At 28.4% G+C, this 15,635-nt stretch overlaps 1 protein-coding gene across 1 annotated transcript in view; it reads left to right on the plus strand.

Moving 5' to 3' along the window:
• The window catches only part of LOC129959446 (LON peptidase N-terminal domain and RING finger protein 3-like), a 37,253-nt gene that overhangs the window by 12,310 nt on the left and 9,308 nt on the right, over positions 1 to 15,635 (plus strand). Inside the window, exons 2-10 of the mRNA XM_056072277.1 lie at positions 9,726 to 9,808; positions 9,998 to 10,120; positions 10,726 to 10,887; positions 12,849 to 12,942; positions 13,653 to 13,728; positions 13,928 to 14,042; positions 14,128 to 14,249; positions 14,508 to 14,675; positions 15,392 to 15,576. Coding sequence (XP_055928252.1) covers positions 9,726 to 9,808; positions 9,998 to 10,120; positions 10,726 to 10,887; positions 12,849 to 12,942; positions 13,653 to 13,728; positions 13,928 to 14,042; positions 14,128 to 14,249; positions 14,508 to 14,675; positions 15,392 to 15,576 — 1,128 coding nt within the window. The remainder of the gene's footprint in view (positions 1 to 9,725; positions 9,809 to 9,997; positions 10,121 to 10,725; positions 10,888 to 12,848; positions 12,943 to 13,652; positions 13,729 to 13,927; positions 14,043 to 14,127; positions 14,250 to 14,507; positions 14,676 to 15,391; positions 15,577 to 15,635) is intronic.

The raw sequence follows: 15,635 nt of genomic DNA on the forward strand, positions 1-15,635 counted from the left end.
AAAATTTAATTAAATATTAAAATAATGTAATGTCTTTGCCAACACAAAAGTGTACAAAATTTTATAACACAAGCACGGCAGGTAGTGAGTAAAAAATGGTAATTCTTGGGAAAATTTCTTTGCTAGGTCAAAGAATTATCTTATTTGAATCTAGAAAAATTGATAGTTGGAAATTTAAAAAAACGTCCATTTGACGTTTAGTTCACCATGTTTGTATTTTGTATATGTTGTGTTTGTATAATAGTATGGGAACTTTAAATAAACTTAAAGCTGCGACACGGTTTTTTTTTTTTTTTTACGCAAAAGTTCTGAAGTAAATTGACCCAGCAATACAGCTTATTAATAGTATTTTAACCAACTTTTATGTCACTTATATACACTGCTTCCAATACCTTATGCTGAACTTTATATCCTTCCAGTATTTTTTTTTAAATCTCTTTTAATATTGTGTGTGTGTTTATGCTCACATGCCAGACTCTAAGCTATCAGATTTGGTATAAATATATTTAGGGGGATGAGAGTGTGAAACTTGGAGCGGTTTTCTTTTTGAAATTTCGTTAATTAAAAATAAACCGAGATTTTTGTCGTTTTTAATACTGTAACTTCCGAAAATATACTTGCCCCAAAAAAATTTCATGTCATTTTAGAATTCAAAATATTTTTATTTTAATGATGCCAATTATTTTGCCGTTTAATTTTTTTTCTGGATTTTTAACTTTATTTTTGTACGATTTTCCACTATATATTTCATTGTAGGCAGTGAAGGTCAGACTGCATCAAATATTTAATCGCGTGATTTTTTTTTTCTGTTGTATAGCTGCTAAGTAATATTATTGCTAAACCATTTTTTCATTCAACTATAATGCCTGGAGGTCAAGAACCTTGAGCAGGATAGTTAAGTTTTTAGTGACAATAGAATGTCACTCTATTCGGCTCAATTAGGAGTATCCATGTACTCAATAAACCGAACTGTTGTAAAGCTATCAAAACAACACCACTTTAATGTCTATCACAATATGATACTTACAGGAATCGTGAACATCAAATTATGCACTAGAGATTTTATTGAAATTAAACACAGTTATTTTCTTATATTTAGAGGACCAGCTTAAACAGTTAGATTTTAATTGTTTGATCATTTGCATATGAGAGTTGCCCTGGCGAGATCTTGGCTTGGAAATGAGTGTTATTTGACACCAGATTGCACTGAATATCCTATTCACCTTATGTTTTGCTCATATGGCCAGGTTTGGCTCTTGTGCATTAAAACCCATATTCCAGCTCCGCAGAATATCCACCATATTTATGTCATAGATCAAATGACCTCGTATCGGTGTGGCGTAGAAATTTGACGAATAGTGTGCCGGTTCAGGAGTTGCCCTTGTCATCTAACTGCGACTTAAAATGACGAAAATGTCCCGAAGCACTCCTCATTTAGCTTCAAAATGCAATGTAAAATCCGATTAATATATTTACTCGTTTCTGTTTTCTTATTCTTATTTATCACTTTTTGTTTCACTATTATTAGAAGGTTTAGTTCCTTACTTTAATTTTAACAATTAGTTTTTCCGAGTTTCAAGTTTTTCTTTATCCCTGTAAATTGGACAAGGAATTGGAAATTGTAAACTAAATGTAGATCTGATGCGTTATTTGACTTCCGAATATCCGTTTTTCCATTTGAGCTGCACTTATAAGTGTCAAATATTTGAATTTTAGCATGTGTGCTCATTTAATTCTCTTTCTAGATTATTTTTTTACGACTATGGCGACCAATAATTTGAAGGTTATCCAGTTCTAATGTCAATTGGTATGCGCTAAATCTATAATAGTTGAAACCTCGTTGAGCTAGTTTAGTATGAAAGTTTGAAAAATGAAGTGCTTGCTCTGTTGTCAAGCTAGATGCCTGATTGAAAAGTTTTTTTTTTTTTTTAATTAAAACTTTAGTCAAACAAAATCAATCTTGGCTAATTTTTCTGGGGAATGACATTTTTTTTTTCGTTTAATTCTTTTATAAGTATTGTATAAAAATTAAACAAAAAAAAAAGACTCTGAATGAAGCTTTTGTTTTGTTTATTTTGTAACGCTATCCTCTCTTGACGCCAATTCTTTTAATGAGATGCATCGCATTCGTTGTTCCATCTGCTTTTTTCCCTCTTTTTAAAGAATATGTCCAATTGTTTCGTCTGCGAGACTTTCTGGAGGGCATTTTCATGCATTCCAATTTTAAAGAAAAGTACAAGTAGAATCCAGATGTTTTGATGTTTTTTGAGTGGTAGAGCACTTTACTTGCGTTAGCAAGCAAAGAGAAATATGCAGAGAAAAGAATGTGACATCTATGTGAATGGTAAATCAATTTATTGAACTTGATTTCTTCTAAAAATATAGCATTTTTATTATTTGAATTTTAAAATTCATTAAGAAACAAAGCAAAACTTTCAGATATCCATTAAGGAGTATATATAAGAATTAAGAGAATACATGAAACGTCGAGTAAACAAATATATATATATATATATATATATATATTCGTTTTTAATTTTTAAAAACTAGCTGATCCTTTATATAATATTTTTGGTGCGCGGTTAAACTTTTCATATAAAATAATTCTGTATTTCTTAATTAACTAAAACAGTTTCAGTAATAATATTTTGTCTAAAACTGTGTCTGTTGTTTTAATTAATAATTTTATCTATCCTTTAGCTGATCCTTTATATAATAGCTGGGTTGGATGTTTTGTGGGTATTTTTATGCGAGTGAGCGACTCTTAAATTCCCTGTTAGCAGAAAAAGGCTTTTCTAGACAACAAAATGATTTTTTTCTTCCCTTTTTTTGCTACCAAATGAAAAACATCTGACGCCCAAACCGTTATTAGTTATTCACCGTTATTACATAACGGTTTATTTATTAGAAGGTTAATCTAAAAATCTGATCAATCTTTCTATCGGAAATCCATTAAAATTCGTAAAGTTGATAATTTGATTTACACGCAGAATTATCATTTGTAGTCTGTTTAGTATTAAAAACCGTTATGTAAGGAATATGCAACTTTAGATTACTGTTTTGAGATAAAAGATCGATGTCTTCGAACCAGCTACGGTTGGATTTTGCCAGATCCGAACTTGATATTTTACAGATTAACCGAATATAGGTAATTAATATCTTAAGTGGAATTTTCTAACGATTTTGAAGCTGTTCGTAAAATCTGGAATATGAAAAGTTCGTAAATAGTTAATTTGTTTTTCATAACGGGTAAAAAATATACAGAATTGTGAGAATTTTATTAACTAAAAATAATTAAATTGAATTTTATAAAATTAATCTAAGTGAGATTTTAGAATTCTGTAATCATTTGAAATGAATAAAAATTGCCCCTTTTTTAATTGATGAATTAAACCTTCATTTATAGACTTCTAATAAAATAAAATTTTAAGACTTCATATTTTAGAAATTTTGATCAATATTACGGTAATATATATGATGAACGTCTGTAAAGAATCTGGAGTACGATCCTTGTGTTTTAAAAGTAATTAATATAATTGAATAGACATTAAAAAGTGGTAATCAATATTCAGTGTAATGTGTAATAGTATTTAAAATTAAATTGTGTAACGTCATGGAGTTTTTTTTGTTATCATAAGCCTTTAAGAAACGTCGTCCGCTTATGATGCCATCGCTTTTGCATCATAAGCTTTATGCTTATTGTTGCTGATTATTATCATTTCAATTACCCTATAATTTAACTTTTTCCACTAGTCACTGCTTTTCAAATTTAAAAAAAATCCATTTCCTTAATTATGTCTTAAATTTTTCGAATGACCTATCATTTTTTATAATAAAAAAAATTGACGCATTTTCTTAAAAAGTTCAAAATTACAAAAGCTCACTGTATTACTGTTGGTCGTTAATGATGAAGAATTCGACAAAAGTATATATTCAAATGTTTACGCTACTCTGATATTGATCTTTGTAACCTCATTTGTAATCGGGACCCACAGTTCAAGAAGTTCAGAACTAGCTGAATAATAAATTATGAACTTGGAATGAACCTCACCTATCACCGAATAAGTAAATTAGATGAAGCGCAGAGAAATGACGTCAGAAGTTCATTTTTTTTACAAAGCTCGCAAAATCTCATTTGGAAAACAAGCTGCGTAAATTTCATTTGGGCGGTCAAATTATTTTAGATAGGAAATAATATTATGTAAATTTGAGAAACTGTTGCGCAAGAGTCCCCTGCAACTGCCCTGTCAACTATGGAACCGAAGTGACTATAAACAAGCTATTATTAAACATGCTACAAGAACAGGATTCCCGAGAACTGCATATGATAATGGGGAAAACATCGTAACACGCGTGACAAGAATTCGTAAACGTTTTAAAGTTCAGTATCGCACAGTATTAAAACTGGTTAGCGCAAACAGGTTTCATTCTTCTAGCCGATGTTCTCTTTTTTACAAATATGCATAAATAGGACAAGATTATTCATTATCCATTGTTTTTAGAAAATGGAAAACGTAACAAAGCCGAGATATTTTTCTTTTCCCGCCCTTTTTATTATTATTCGAAACCACGCATAGGACAAACATTTAATGTAGAATTTTAAGAAATTTTTTAGTAAAAATACATATATATATTAAGTAGAAAATGCCTTTCTAGACAAATATTTATATATATATAGTCAAAATAAAACGAAACTAAAGCGATGACGGAATGTTATTCTGACTTCAGAATAAAATTAATTTTTTATGGTTGAAATCGCATGTGTTTTTTAAATTTTATAATATGCTCTCTGAGCAGTACTATTAATAACCGTGGGAGGAATCTTCGAAACGCTTCATCACATATTTTGAATGAAATAATAACTTTAAATAATAAATTCTAGCGTCTTATAGAGTGCGAAAGTTAATTCCGATCTACTCATTTCCAAATGGTTCGTAGATTGCAGCGCCATCTAGAGTTACAATCACAAAACAGAGAAACAAAGCAAATTTCCAGTGAAAAAGAAATACCCGTCACACGTGCCGACGGAGCGCAGTTTTTTTTTTTTTTTTTCGTATGTATGTTTTTTTATGTCGTTTTTTCGTATGTTTTTGTTTCGTAAGCAAATATATCCTTGCTGCAGTCTCATAGTATTGAAAACACTGGAAGTTGCTTTAGCTTTTTTGTAAATAATGCGTTGTATCCATATGATTTAGTTTATTAAATGAATGGGGTTGACTTCGAGGGAAAATTTGATACTTCATTTTATTTACATAATGAAATGAAAGTGCTACCAAGTCTCGAGGCGTAATGCGTGACTTCTCTGTTATCGTGGGTGAATCAGAGAAAGGAATAGCATTTAGTTTTTGTTATTTCTATGCAGTATAATTCAACTTTCATTCGAATTTTGGTTTTTGAAATTATATATTCCAATAAAATAAATCTTAACAAAACTCCTCAATTTTGTTAGTTTATTACTTTTAACTAGTCACTACCTCGGCTAAAAGAACCTTATTGGGATTTTATTTTAACATCTGTGTTTTACAATTAGAGAATAAATGTTTTGCGGGCCTAATGGATCTAGATGTATCATATTTCTTAATACTTTCATGTTGATTTGTTCAAATGTTGCATCTTACTCACCAAATTGCCAAGAAATTTAGCCTACCATATTTTTAAATCTATTTAAGGTGTACGTACACACTTGAAGATTTTTTTATTTTTTTATTTTTAACTTTAATAACCTACTGCAAAAAAACTGGATTCTTAATCTATGTTTAAACTCATTTCAGTGAAAAAAAAAACCATATTACACTAATTATTAATTAATTAAATAATATTTAATGAGCTAATTAGCTTATTTTTTGAAACATGATATCTTAAATTCTAATTTGTGCAGACACACAATTCAAGTTGGAAATTATGCCTAATATTAGTCTTCATGTTGTCTGCCTCAAACAAGTTATAAAAATGTATAGTTTTTAAAAAAAAAAAAAAAAAAAAAAAATTTCATCAACATTGAATAGAAAAAGCAAGATTTTTTCTGTAATTTTAACTTTTAAACAGCTATTAAAAATTTATTTCTATAAATATAACTTTGATTGAGGCGCAAAACATCCGCTATTTTATACAGATTATTTTGATATATAAATAACTGTATTTGGTTAATTTCTTGTTGAGGTATGATTGTTTGAATGAATCAACATTGTGGAAAAATATCATTCTTCATAAAATGAGTTTTAAAAACACCGTAACTAGAGTTTTTAAAGAAAGCACCTGAAGAAAAATAATTATAACTCGAGAAATATTTCGAATATTGACAACATCTTGGTAACGTTTGAAAGCTAAAGGATCAGAAAACATTATTAAGCAATAAAAATATATTCGATATTTTGAACGATTTTTGAAGTTATAAGTGTGTACATACACCTTAATAAGGCGAATCAACATGCTGAAAGAACAAAATAATTTTATTAAAAATGTATATTATTAAGACTCTTGTTCTTAAGTCCTATCGTATAGAATTATGTATAAATTATTTTCAACAAATTCAATTTATCTAAAATTTTACTTCTAACTTAATTGACTTCAGAGATGGAATAAATCCCAAGCATGTTTAATTACTGTGTATGAAAATGGATTTTTTTATTCTTTCTGATTAACCTTTCTGAACTTCTGTATTATATCACGAAAAGACGTTCAATTCCATTCTCTTTTTAAATTATAACCTAAAATGAAAATAGTATTTTTTTTTATTTTTGTTAAGTCTATTAATAAGTTTTTAACAGCATTTATGCGATTTAACATAATATTGATTTTCAGAAATACTTTTTAAAAAAAATTGATTGAAAAATTTAAATGGACAGCTTTAAAAAAAATACAATTACACTGTAATACGGTAAAATTTTGAAAAATTTCTTTTCGAAATAAGCTGATATTTTAAGAATTATTTTATTCAAAAACTGGAGGAAAAAGAATTTTTAATCGATTCATTGTTCCCATTTCCGCATCCAAGTGTAATACTAGTTTCACTTCAGGTAGAACCCTCCCAATTTCTATTATCTCTCTCTGTATCCCGTGTAATCTGTTCCCAAAAGTAGTAGTTGAATAAATTTCCGTTAGTTTGTCTCCTCTAACGTCCTCTACTTGAAAACGTTTCGTAACGTGCTGAACTTACGTAAGCACTCTCGCTTTCAGCTTGCAGACTCTGTTCTGAATTTTTGGAACCATTTTTTTATTTCTTTGTTTAATTTAAACAAATGTGTTCGCGTCGTTAAAACTTTGCATTTATTTACATGTCTTACATCTGTTACAGTTGAATGATGTGCTGTGCGTTTACTTTATGGGGGAATCATTTTATTGAGAAAAATTTTTTATGCTCTTATTCTTTTTTCTTCAGAGTTTTCAATTTTGTTTTAGTTATTCGAAAAATGCATGATTTTTTTTATGTACCTGGAAATAGATATATTCAATCTGTGACATAAATAGTTGTTATAAATTGATTATCGAATTGAATAATTAATAAATTTCAAAAAGTAATTAAAATAATATCATAATATCTCGTCTTTTCAGTAATTTTTTTCAAGTAAGAGTTTCATTTTTTTTTTTAATAAGAACGTAGTTTTTCAGGTTTTGTTTTCAATAAAAGAATTTCTATTGTTTCTGTAGTACAGAAGATATGAATACAATATCTATTTAATTCACGACATCTGGATAAATTGCTTATTAAACATATGCTTGCATATTATGTATATAATTTTATATAATAAAAATATTCGTATATAATCATTTATTCGTAATTTGGTGCTCTTATTTAACTGTCCTGCATCTGAGTTTGTATATAGCACAAGACTGCGTAAGCTACTTTTTCTAATAATGTGTTATCCTTTTCTATGTATCTAAATATATTTTGCATGAGAATGAATTCAATAGTATCTTTAGCACAATTCCCACATATCGACTCCTGACTTAAAATCGGAATAAATTTTATGCAATCTCCAAAATTAATTTCAAAGCCATACTTTAAACTAAGATGAATATAATTACCATCTGATGCTTGTGTTTTCGTTAAATCGTATCTCTTCCTGAACCGACATCAGCATTTCATGTTCACTTGCTCATAATCCTATTGTTTCTGAATGTATCAAACAGATGGTGATAATCTTAATTTTTTTTTATTAGTAGTGTTTTATTAGATCATGTCTATTTACATTTAGAAGATCAGTTCCTTTGCAGCTGTTAATAAGATTAAGTAAAAATCACTCATTCCGGGTCGTGTGTCCAGTTTTGTTTCTCAGCTAAATTAATCCTTGGGATTTTTTTAAAGTCTGAAAGATAATTGTAGACGGTGTAAAATCGAAACCAAATATGACGACACCACTCGAGAAAAACAGTAAATGTCCTTCGCTAGTTTTTCCTGAAGAATCAATGGAATATACACATTAAAAGAATGAATACGTGTTGTGATAATATGCTTCTACTTAACATCTCATTAAGCAGCAATAGGAAACTTGGGTTTGAGTTTCATCTATCTCCCCTCCCCGTCGTATTTTGTTTTTTCGTCATTGAATTGTTTTTAAATTTAATCTAAAATATTTTCAGAATACGCAATTCTTTCTATCTCCTTTATATTATCAAAGGCCGTCATGGCCAAATATGATTTCTGCATGCCTTCAGTTTTGAAACCAGACTGTTTCTGATGTTGCAAATCGGAACATCCTTTGAGATCGCATATATTTTAGGGTCATAATGACCAATATTTCAGTCAGAGAGTCAAGAAAAGAATGAAATTTGGAATTTCAAAGGTAAATTGTGTGAAGTTGCGTTCTGTTGTCAAATTTATTGCTGAAATACATAGTATTTCGTTTCAGATCATTGGTTATTGGACGATTTGTGATTTTTTTCTGATTTTTTTTAATTGAATTATTCGTGAAGAATCATCTTCGTTGCTTTTCAAATATTTGTTTACGGTGTCGCATTATCACAAATCTCATTACATTTCAACAATGACCTAAGGTGTTTTCTGGAAAAGGAATGGTTCTGCTTTTGTTGAACATGGCATGGTTTTGTTTTTGTATATATAATATTGTCTATTGAACGAACATGGTTCTTGAAAGCTTGCTCTGATAAAAAGAACACGCTTTCTATTTTGACTTGAACCTCAAAATATTTTCATCTTAAATACACAGTACGCGTATCAGTGTTAGTTCCTATGTTAAATCATTTCTGAAAAGAATAGAATATACATTAACAAATTTAAAGGAGGATGCTTATCAAGATATTGCAGATAATTTTTTAACAAGTTTAAAAGCATTTTTTCCAAATTAATTGTGGTATTACAATAAAACTTTCATTCTCATCATTTCATTCTTTTTTCCCTTTTTGAAATACTATGAGGAAAAGTTCTTATAGATTTATTTTAAGATGGCAAATATCTTCATAGACTTTAATCATAGTTGAAGGGAAAAAAAAAAGAATTTGATAGTTGGACCTTAAATGGGAGGAATTAAATGTTGAAAACTATTTAGACAAGGAGTCTAGACTTGGCTTCATGTCTAGACTTGTCTACATTATCATTAAGTATTGCGTCTGCTTTTATTGATCGAACCAGGATTTCTGGAATGTAATTTTCTGTGGTATGAATTTTTTGTAGAACATTTTTGATCTAGAAAAAATACAATGGAGTACATTGAAAACGAAAATAAGGTACATAAGTTAAAAAATCTCATTTATATTTTTGTATTTAGGTACAGATTCTTCCTCTAATCAAAATGCATCATTTTCGGAAGCAGATGATGACTTAGTTGCATTGGAAGCCTTCTCTTCAAAGGTAATATATATATTTTTTAATCAGAAATTGATTATGAGTCTAGTTCAGTGCAAAGTATCCATTTAAAAATTTGAAACGAAATTGTGAAGTAACACTGATAATTTAATTACAAATCTATGGCTTTTGTCTTAAAAACAATTTTAAGACAATTTGTGTGTGTATTTTAAAATATTATTATTTATTTTTCAGTCTTATTTAAGAAAAGGAGATTTACTAGTCAAATTAGAAAAGTATGAAGAAGCCATAAAACATTATTTAATTTCCCTAACTTTTGATCCAAATTTAACTGAAGCAAAAGAAAAAGCATTAAAGGTAAACTCCTTTTTTTTTATTATTATTAATAATAATTTCTCGGATTGTTTGATATTGAAAATAATTTCAAATTGATATTGAAATGTTTTTGTGGCCTTTCTAATAATTTTATTTGGTATTATGCTATGGTTATTGTGATCTTTAGAAAATAAGTTCATTTTTGCTGTTGTTTCGTATTTTATACATAAATCAAATTGCATTTGTAATTTATTCCATGCAGCCTTGTATTATTTTTATGTTTGTAAGTTTTTGGTGAAATAAATTTAGGTTTTTAAATAACTTTTATCAGATGTTTTTGTTAATTTGGTGATATATTTGCTTCAAAATTATTTAAATGTTTTATAATGGTAAGTATATAATATATTGTATATACTCTAAGTTAAATATATTCTGAGCTTTGGATAGAATGATTTTGTATCGCTTATTTGATAAAAAGCTTATCAAATTTCAAAAAATAATAAGCTTAAAAATTTATTGCTTATCTGATAAAATTCATAAATTTAATTAGGATGCGTTGTGTAAATTACAGCTTATTTAAAACTTGTTTGCACTAGCTATTGCATTAGTTATTTTTTTCATTTTCTTATGGTGCATTATTCTTTCAGTTTTTTCATAATTTTTTGCATAAATGCCCTACTAAGATGTACACTAAGAATTTCTGTCCAGGAGAATTTATTTCATCTAATGTAGCTCGAATGGATAATGAATCTACTGTTAGCTACTCCCCCGTAATGAAAGAGAAAAAATATGACGGGAATGAAACAAAGGTTAGACATTTATTTATATATTTATATCTGAATTCTACAGTATTTTGTATATGTAATGATATTTTTAAATCTTAATTTCCAAATTTTTACCTTAATTTAGCCCATATTAACTTCATTTTGAAATGTTTTCTTATTTCCTGATCCAATTACCATTTTTTTATTTAATTAATTGTGCACACGCTGTGTAAAACTGCTAGTCGCAGCACTTTCTCACGCTCCGAGTGAAGGGATAAAAATCCTTAATGATTGCAGCATTCTTTTAAAGGTACCTAAATTTCCCTTTTTCGAAGACTACACGTGTCAAAGGAATCCCTAACAAAATCTCATTGCAAAATCATTGTAGGAAAAATTTTTAGACCCTTTTACTCTTTTGTCGCGATGTAGACTGACGCATCTTTTATGATCGTGTCCTGTTCAAATTTTGCCTCCCGGGATGGAATAAATCGGAAGTTTAAAATTTTAAAAGTTTCTTCTATTCGGCCACGCAACTACTAAAATATATGTTATATATCACGACACAAGAGCAACCGAGACAGAAATTTGTCCCTTCGCTGATTTTACTATGAGATTTTGATATGGATTTCTTCGATTTGGGAAAGGGAATCTTGGGTATCTTCAAAACAATGTTGTAAGCAGTAGGGATTTTTATAACTTCACTCGAAGCGTGTGAAAGTGTTGAAGTCAATAGTTTTATAGAGCGCGTGTAGAATTAATTGAATAAAAAAGTGGGAATTTAAATAAGATAACATTTTATAATGAAGTTAATATGGGCTAAATTAAGATAAAATCAGGAAATTAATTAGGATTTAAATTAGATTACGAGTTATCATTACATATATATGTAAACATAATTTAGCAGTTACGTGGCCGACGAGAAGACACTCTTGAATTTGTATCTTCGATTTATTCCATACCAGGAGGCATAATTTATGTACAAGGAAGAAGCGACGAGATACATCAGTCTACATTGCAACACAAAAGCACAAACGCAAAAAAACGAAATTTTCTTTTTAGTGGTTTTTACAGAGAGAATTTCATAGGGATAGGAAAATTTAGGTATCTTTAAAAGAATGTGCTAAGCATTAAGAATTTTTATCCCTACACTGAGAACCTGTTGAATTTACAGTTTTCTAGAGCGCGTATCAAAAGTAATTAAATAAAAAGTGGAATTGGATCAGTAAATAAGAGAAAAATTTAGAACGAAGTTAATGGGTGAAATTAAGATAAAAACTTAGGAAACAAATTAAGATTTAAATTAGATTAAGGGATATCATATCATATCCATACATCTGTATATATATATATATATATATATATATATATTATTTACAGATGTATGAAATTAATCATTCCTTCTGTTTGAAGAATTGTTATTTTACTTATGTTTTGATCATATTGGAATAATAAGTATATGTATTTTGTCTAAAGAATCTTATATAATGTTCTGTATTGCTTACAAATTATTGGATTAAAAAACTGGATGTCATGAAAGGTATTCGCTTGAAATTAAAAGTTCTTTCTTCTCAACATCAGTTGTAAACTTTTCATTATTCAATTTCCCCCCCCCCCTTAATTTTTTTTTTTTTTTTTTGAATCAGTAATGTTAATTTTAATCAAAATGAAGAATTTTTCGTTTTAATTTAGACAATTTTATTTTCTAAAATGTATTTAGGAATTTGGTATTTATGCTGTATCAATTATGTTATTCCTATTATTACAGTGATTAAATATTTGTATGAACTTGGATTTTAAATGTAAAGACTTAATTATCTGTCTTTCTAATCTAGAGTACCTTTAATAAATGGTATATATGAAAAGTTTAAGCAAGTACAGTATTTAAAAGATAGAAATAGATTTAATATTATGTTAAAGATGGATTAAATTTGTTAATATACAAAATTTTAATATAAACTTAAATTTTGATCAAGATTTTTTTTCTTCTTTTTCTTTTCATCTTATAGAATTTGAATTTGTTGCACTCAAACAAACAATTGAAAATTGACAGTCTGCATGATATGTTAGATGACTTCTATAATGAAGTTGAATATATTTCAGGTAATGATTATACTTTGTTTTATACTTTGTAACTATATTCAAGCTGCTTAATGAAAGTAATCTTTTGATAAATTACTGAAATATTACCAAGAATATCCCAAGGTTCATTTATTTGTGCTGGTACAATAAAATATTATTTATCTGTATTCACCTATATGTGTAGACTGAATAGAACATAAAGGCTTGCAAATAATTGTAAAATCTTGTTATGTATAGTAAGAAATGGTATGTAAATAAAGTCAGAATTTCTTCTTACACAAACACAATCTTTTTTTCCTTAAAGCTAAATTTTATTATTTGGTTTTCTGCTTCATTATAGTGGAATAGATAAATTACATAATTAAAAATTCAGTTCGGAAATATATTTGATGTCGTGTATTATTTTACGTTTTAGAGATCGGAAACGTATTTAGTAGGTTTCTGAACACTTTTTGAAAAATTTAAAACTGATTATCTAATGTAGTTGGCCATAATAAGATTTATGTAACAATTTTATTGTATTTAAATAACTGATAAAGCTTTCTCTTTAGGCTAAGTGAAAAAACCGTTGATTATATGATGTGAATCAGGTTTAGTTAGTTAATGTACGAAATTTCTCTGGCATTTAAAAATCTACGAATATTTCTGGTCTCTCATGCTTCTGTTTTAAAGAATATTCTTGTTCGTTTTGTTTTTGTTTTTTATTTATGCCTTTTCCTCTATTTTTTTAGAAGATGATTTTGTTAAAGACCAGATTGATCTAGCCTGCCTTGACAAACAAGATTTTGAATGTGCTTTATGCATAAGGTTAGTTTTTTAAGCATGTTTCTCTTTGAACCTCTTTTGCTGTTTACAGATTAAATCTGTTAATGTTCACATGTGAAATCCATTAAAATATTTATATTTTACAGTTTGTTAAAATTATAATAGCTAGTATATATTTATTCAATAAGAAGGCAAGTAGCTTTCTTCAAACAAAACGTAATTCTCTTTGTTTTTGCTTTAGGATACTTTGGGAGCCAGTTTCTACTACATGTGGCCATACATTTTGCAGAGTTTGCTTGAACCGTTCTCTTGATCATCAAACTAATTGTCCTCTTTGCAAAGCTTCTCTATCCAGTGTAGGTTTCTCTTTAAATCTGTTGCATTTTTTAAAAATAAATTTTGTACTTTTAATTTTTTTAATTTCTAACATTTTTGTTTCAGTTTCTAGCAGAACGTGTACAAAGCACCACTGAATTTCTTGAAAAGGCGATTGAAACTTTGTTTCCAAATGAGTACGCTGATAGGAAAGCATCTTATGAAGAAGAAATGGAAGAACTTTACAAGTAAGGGATCTCGAAGTTACTTTCTAGCTACATGCTTGAAAATTTAAATGAAATTTCTTATTGCAGAGTTCAAATTTGAAAGAAATTAAGAACAACTCACAAATTAAAGTTATATTTGGTAAAAATAAGAATTATTCTGGAATTAATTCTAATGCATTCGAAATTTTTGTCACATCATTTCTAAATTATTGTATTGTAAAAACTAAAATGAAAATATTGGCTGGTAAAATATAACTGTTTTCAATTTTAATTTTTCAGCGCCGGCAAAGATCCTGAACATGTTATTCCCCTCTTTGTTTGTACAATAGCATTTCCCACAGTGCCTTGTCCTTTACATGTGTTCGAACCTCGTTACAGACTTATGATTAGACAATGTATGGAATCTGGCAGCCGTCAGTTTGGAATGTGTGCCTTCATTGATAATGAGTAAATATTTTTCATACTATTTTACTGTTCTTTGCTAGCTAATTTGCTAAGCAAGCGTTATATAAATTTTATTCCTGCTCTTAATCTGTGAACTGTTTTGGGGGGGGGGTATTTTATCAGTTAAGTTGTTCCAGTACGTGTATTGTTCCTACCAGAGGTATTAATACAGATATCTGGTAAAAACTGTTCAAGAATTAAACTTTATTGCCTTACTAGCAATACATAATGCTATATATCAGATTTTTTCTCTCAAAATTGAGATTCTTACCTGTGTTAACCCAAGATTCTGCTTCTGTGAGTCTATTAATTTTTCTCTTGGCAAGGAAATAACCTAGGGTTTACTAAAAACGCCTTGCAGTATAATGCTAACTTTCTTTCAAAAATAACATGTATAGGTTGTCATTAAATTTTCAGTTCTCAGAATAAATATTGCCATTATTATTATTCTTTATCCATTTAACATTGCTTTAGATTCAAATGCTCTTATATAAAGACTTATTTTTTTTATTCTAATTCACTGATTTAAAAAAAAAGTCTTCTTTATGCTAATTCTAACGAAACATTTTCGTTTAATGTAAAACTATTCCTTTGCTATTTAAATTGTACATAAGGAAAAATAGCATAAACGAATTCATAGTATTATTTTTCATTCTCATACAAACTGTTTTTTTATTTGTAGTAATTATAACAATTCAAGAAATATTTCATTTGTATAGCATTGCAGAATATGGAACCATGTTGGAAATCAGAGATGTACAATATTTTCCTGATGGAAGATCTGTTGTTGATACTATTGGAAGCAGACGTTTTCGGATTCTTAGAAAAGGCGAAAGAGATGGATACAGCACTGGTGCTGTTGAATTCTTAAAGGATGAATCCTTGAATGCTAATAATCTTCAAGGTGGGTGTTGATATCAGTTATCTCCCTTTCAAATGTTACATAGCATTGAATTAATCTTG

The sequence above is a fragment of the Argiope bruennichi genome, chromosome X1 (assembly GCF_947563725.1).
Source record: "Argiope bruennichi chromosome X1, qqArgBrue1.1, whole genome shotgun sequence".
In the NCBI taxonomy this organism is placed as follows: domain Eukaryota; kingdom Metazoa; phylum Arthropoda; class Arachnida; order Araneae; family Araneidae; genus Argiope; species Argiope bruennichi.